This window comes from Solanum dulcamara, chromosome 6 (assembly GCF_947179165.1).
Source record: "Solanum dulcamara chromosome 6, daSolDulc1.2, whole genome shotgun sequence".
Taxonomy (NCBI): domain Eukaryota; kingdom Viridiplantae; phylum Streptophyta; class Magnoliopsida; order Solanales; family Solanaceae; genus Solanum; species Solanum dulcamara.
The window spans coordinates 15,773,069-15,777,423 of NC_077242.1; the positions used below are offsets into that span (position 1 = coordinate 15,773,069).

At 33.9% G+C, this 4,355-nt stretch overlaps 1 protein-coding gene across 3 annotated transcripts; it reads right to left on the bottom strand.

Annotated features, from left to right (window-relative positions):
* Positions 1-1,206: 1,206 nt before the first annotated feature.
* On the bottom strand, positions 1,207-3,644 carry LOC129892100 (uncharacterized). Of its 3 annotated transcripts, XR_008767266.1 has the most exons (3): positions 3,503-3,644; positions 2,385-3,094; positions 1,677-1,809 (listed from the first exon to the last, which is right to left on the bottom strand). XR_008767266.1 is itself a non-coding variant. In XM_055967646.1 (2 exons), exon 2 carries the CDS (start codon positions 1,787-1,789, stop codon positions 1,370-1,372), a length of 420 nt encoding a protein of 139 aa, XP_055823621.1. In that variant the 5' UTR covers positions 1,790-2,690; positions 3,503-3,644; the 3' UTR covers positions 1,207-1,369. The 3 variants fall into 3 exon arrangements, 1 of the variants encoding a protein (XP_055823621.1); XM_055967646.1 differs by having other exon boundaries at positions 1,207-2,690; XR_008767265.1 differs by having other exon boundaries at positions 1,677-3,094.
* Between the last annotated feature and the right edge of the window lie 711 nt (positions 3,645-4,355).

Consider the following 4,355-nt stretch of genomic DNA (forward strand, 5'->3'; position numbering starts at 1 on the left):
GCTAGACCATTGGTAGTAGTACCACCCCCAATTAGAAGCAGAGATCAGGGTCAGGGTCGCGACAATGGCTAGTAGGGTGTTCGAAGAGGTCCTCGGTGAGGCAGGTCAGGTGGCAGGTCAAATGGACGTCGGGGAGGCGAACAGGGCCATTTCTATTCTTCTCTAGTGAAAGCAGAGACCAAGGCATCAAATGATGTCATCACAGGTACTATCCTTATGTGTAAGTAGACTGCTTCCGCTTTATTATATCGAGGTTCCATCTATTCTATGTATTTTGCTCCCAGTCTTGGTATTATTTATGAGTCACTTGAGGTGTCGTTGCATGTTTCGACCCCGGTAGGGAATTCTTTAGTAGTGGGTTAGGTTTGTAGATCCTATGTTGTGACTACTCAGGGGCATGAGACCTGGGCAAATCTTATTTTACTTGATATGCTACACTTTGATGTTATTCTGTGCATGGATTGTCTATCCCCTCACCATGCGATTTTGGATTATTATGCCAAGATTGTTACCTTAGCCATGCCTGGCATTCCCTTAGTCTTATGGCAGGGTGCTTATAGTCTCTCACTGACAGGGATCATATCATTTATACCAGCGCGGCGGCTAGTTGCTTCCGGGTGCTTGGCGTACTTAGCATATGTCCATGATGTGTCCAGCGAGGCTCCTTCTGTCGATTTAGTTGTTGTGGTTCGGGAGTTCATTGATGTCTTCCCTACTGACCTACTTCCCTTAGCACAATATATTAATTATACGGGTTAAATATTCTCTTGTGAATGAAAAATCCACATATGTGTTGTGACTAAACTATTTTATGTATATGAGAACAACATTAGATACAATAAAACACACATAGAAAATATTTAAAAAATAAAAAATGGTGTAAATAGGGAAAAAGTAGTGTATAAGTGTATATATAGGGAAACAAAATGACAAATGTTTAAACTAATTTGCGTAAGTCATGTCTAATACTTATCTTTCTCCTTTTAATTAAAACACCAAAGTATTAATACTATAAAATAATAATGTCTAATTAAAAAGATTTTAAATTTAGTGGATCACAATGAAATAAACTTTTTCGTCGGTCCTTTCTCATCAAAAATGATCCAACATAATAATAAATAAGGTAAAAATTCTTTTTTCAAGCAATTCCAATAAGCAAATCTGTTCTCATCTCATTAAATCTATCATTGAGTTCTTGAAATTGCCAATTAATAATCTTAAAAAAAACTTCAACGCGATAGTGATGTGAGATAATATACTCGGCAACTTTATGTCGAGATCTTCCAAAATTAGCATAGAACTCATCAAAATTAGGTATCAAAATATCATACTTAACTCAAAATATAGACACATTCTCGACAAGTGAATCTCATTCTTCATTCCTTAGATTTTGCAATCGTCTCTTCACCACTTTAACAAGTAGAATGGCATTTGCAATATCTTGTTCTTTCTTCTGTAAGGACTCATTAAGCTCATTTGTGAACGCTAAAATATCTCTCATTAAGTGCAATATGAAAGCAATCTCAAATGTTTGACAAACCTTAAGATATCTTGTTGCCTTAGCTTTTTCTTCAATGGATTCAGAATCAACAATAATAGTATCAAGAACATTTGTAATAGAGCCAAACATACTAATAAACTTCTTAAAAGATTTATAGTGTGAACCCCAGTGAGTATCAGCAGCTCTAGCAATACCACTTTCTTGATAGAAGCCTTTACCAGTTTCAACCTCACCCATATCTAGTGCCTCTTGAACTTTTTCTGCTTGAGATTCTCGAAGTTCATCCATCCGTTTAAAGGAACCTCCCACTACATTTAAGACAATAGAAATCAACAATACAAGTTCTCCAACTTGAAGACATTTTTTAGATACCCGACAAGCGTCAACTGAAGCTGATGAGCAAAACAATGGATTGCATGAGCTAATCTACTTTCTTGTTGAATCAAAATTATAAGGCCCATTAGAAGTCTTTACATATTGCTTGCTCCATCATAACATTGCCCACGTATATGAGACAAACTCAAAAAATGTTGAGCAAGATAGTTAACAATTGCTTCTTTTAAACATAAAGCATTAGTATTACGAACATGAACAATCCCAATAAACCTTTCAACCACAAATCCCAATCTATCAATATATCGCAAAACAATTGTCATTTGCTCCTTACGTGACACATCACAAGATTCATCGACTAGCAATGAGAAATAATCACCATTTAGATCCTCCATAATAGATTTAATTGTTTCAAGCTTACATGCAGTGACAATATCTTTTTGAATTTTATGAGAAGTCAACTGATCATTTTTTGGAGCTTTTTTCAACACAAGATCTCTAATTTTATCACACCGCCTCGCATACCATGAAAAAATTTCCAAAAATTTACCTTTTTTTAATGATGATTCATCGTCACGATGTCCATGAAATGCCAATCCTTGATTCAAAAGGAGTCTCACCACCTCAACTGAAGCTTTTAAATGAATTATGTGCTCTAGCTTAGTTTGATTGGATAGCTTAAAAAATGCAGCTTGAATTGATTGATCTTATCGCATTAGATCTTCAGACTTCTTCTTTGCCTGGTTATGAGCACTATTTGGTCCACCAACGTGTATATCTAATCTTTTCTTTTTGTGCCGACTCTTGAATTCTATACTTGAAAATGCTTCGCCCCGACCTTAATGAATGCTTTTATCTTGAAATAAATAACAACACAAACAATAAGCTGCATCTTCAATCACACTATACTCTAACCAATCATGATATTTTTTGAACCATTACGGTTAAAACGACGTTTTAATCCTTAAATATCTCTTTGAGGAAATTTAGGAAGTCAAGGTTGATGAGGTCCTCTTTGAATATATACTCGTCTAATCTCATCACGTTCATCTGAATGATAATTCAAAATGGATATTTTTTTTTTGGATCTGTCGGTAAAGAATCCACATTTACTCCTTGCTTTTGTTTTTTAGTAGAATGTTGATTCTCTTCTAATTGATTCAAGTTTTCTTCTACGTGAGGAGCATTTTGAGAAGATGAACTTGATTGTGGTACCTTGGACGATATTGGAGAGAAAAATCTCTTCATTGGATTTTGAAACTGGATTAACAAACAAAAATTCTAATTAAAACAATAATATGAAAGATAAAAATTGGTTTCATAAGAATACAGTACAAAACTTGTAAGTATTTCTAATTCCAAAATTAACATAGCCACTAACAGTTGACACAAACAATCAAGAAAGAAAGCCAAAACAATTACTACAGTACCATTAAAAATATAACATAAGAATGTGTAACAGAAATAGCCAGTGAAGCACTATAAAAATTAATAAACATATTGTAGACATAAAAATTATATTAATAGTTGAACTATAAGTTCGATTTTGACACACTGACTGATTCTTCGAACTTCAAAATCTAAAATTATATTCATATATAATTATATAAAGAGTAAATCGTAGAAATACAACAAACTAGAGACGAGAGTAAAAAGCAAAGAACAAACCTTGATCGATGATTTGATGTTCTTAAAATTGAGTTTTTTTTTACTATTTTTGATCTTTGCGTTGATGCGTTTGAGAGAGATGATAGGGTTTGGGTTTTGAGAATTGTCAAATTGAGAAGTGAACAGAGAATTGGTAATTGGTATGTCCTTTTTGGATTAGGATTGAGACTTTTTTATTTTTAAATTTTATTATATTAGATAATTAAAAAAGTTGAGGCTATTATGTATGGATGTCCCCTTCCATGTGGGACCCACCCATTTGGAAGATAAGTGGACAAACCACTTGAGGAGAAAAATATTACATACTCTCCCTTATTCCTTCATTTCTTAGGCTATAAATAGCCTTTATTTTCATAAACGAAAATACAACAACAAGCATATATTCTTCAGTTCTGTCTTTTCTCTTACTCTATTTTCTTACATAAATTGTTAAGTTAATCTCATTTCATAACACGTTATTAGCACGAGGCTCCGGCTAATTTTCAAGGTAACAAAAGTGGTAAGAATTTTATTTAATTTTATTTTTATAAAATGACAAATATTTCCAAAATTGAATTTACTGCTCTTGATATTTCTGGAAAAGACTACTCCTCATGGGCACTAGATGCCGAAATTCATCTTGAATCGATGGGTCTGGCAGACACCATCAAAGATGATAACCAGGCATCTAATCAAGACCGTGCAAAAGCTATGATTTTCCTCCGTCACCATCTTGACGAGGGTCTTAAATTACAATATCTTACATTAAAAGATCCCTTGAAATTGTGGAAAAATTTAAAAGAAAGGTATGACCACCTGAAGTTGGTCATGCTTCCACAAGCACGTCATGACTGGTTAAATCTGAGACTAATGG

Coding starts and splice junctions, on each gene's coding strand:
- LOC129892100 (XM_055967646.1), bottom strand. CDS start 1,789: ATGGATGAACTTCGAGAATCTCAAGCAGAAAAAGTTCAAGAGGCACTA.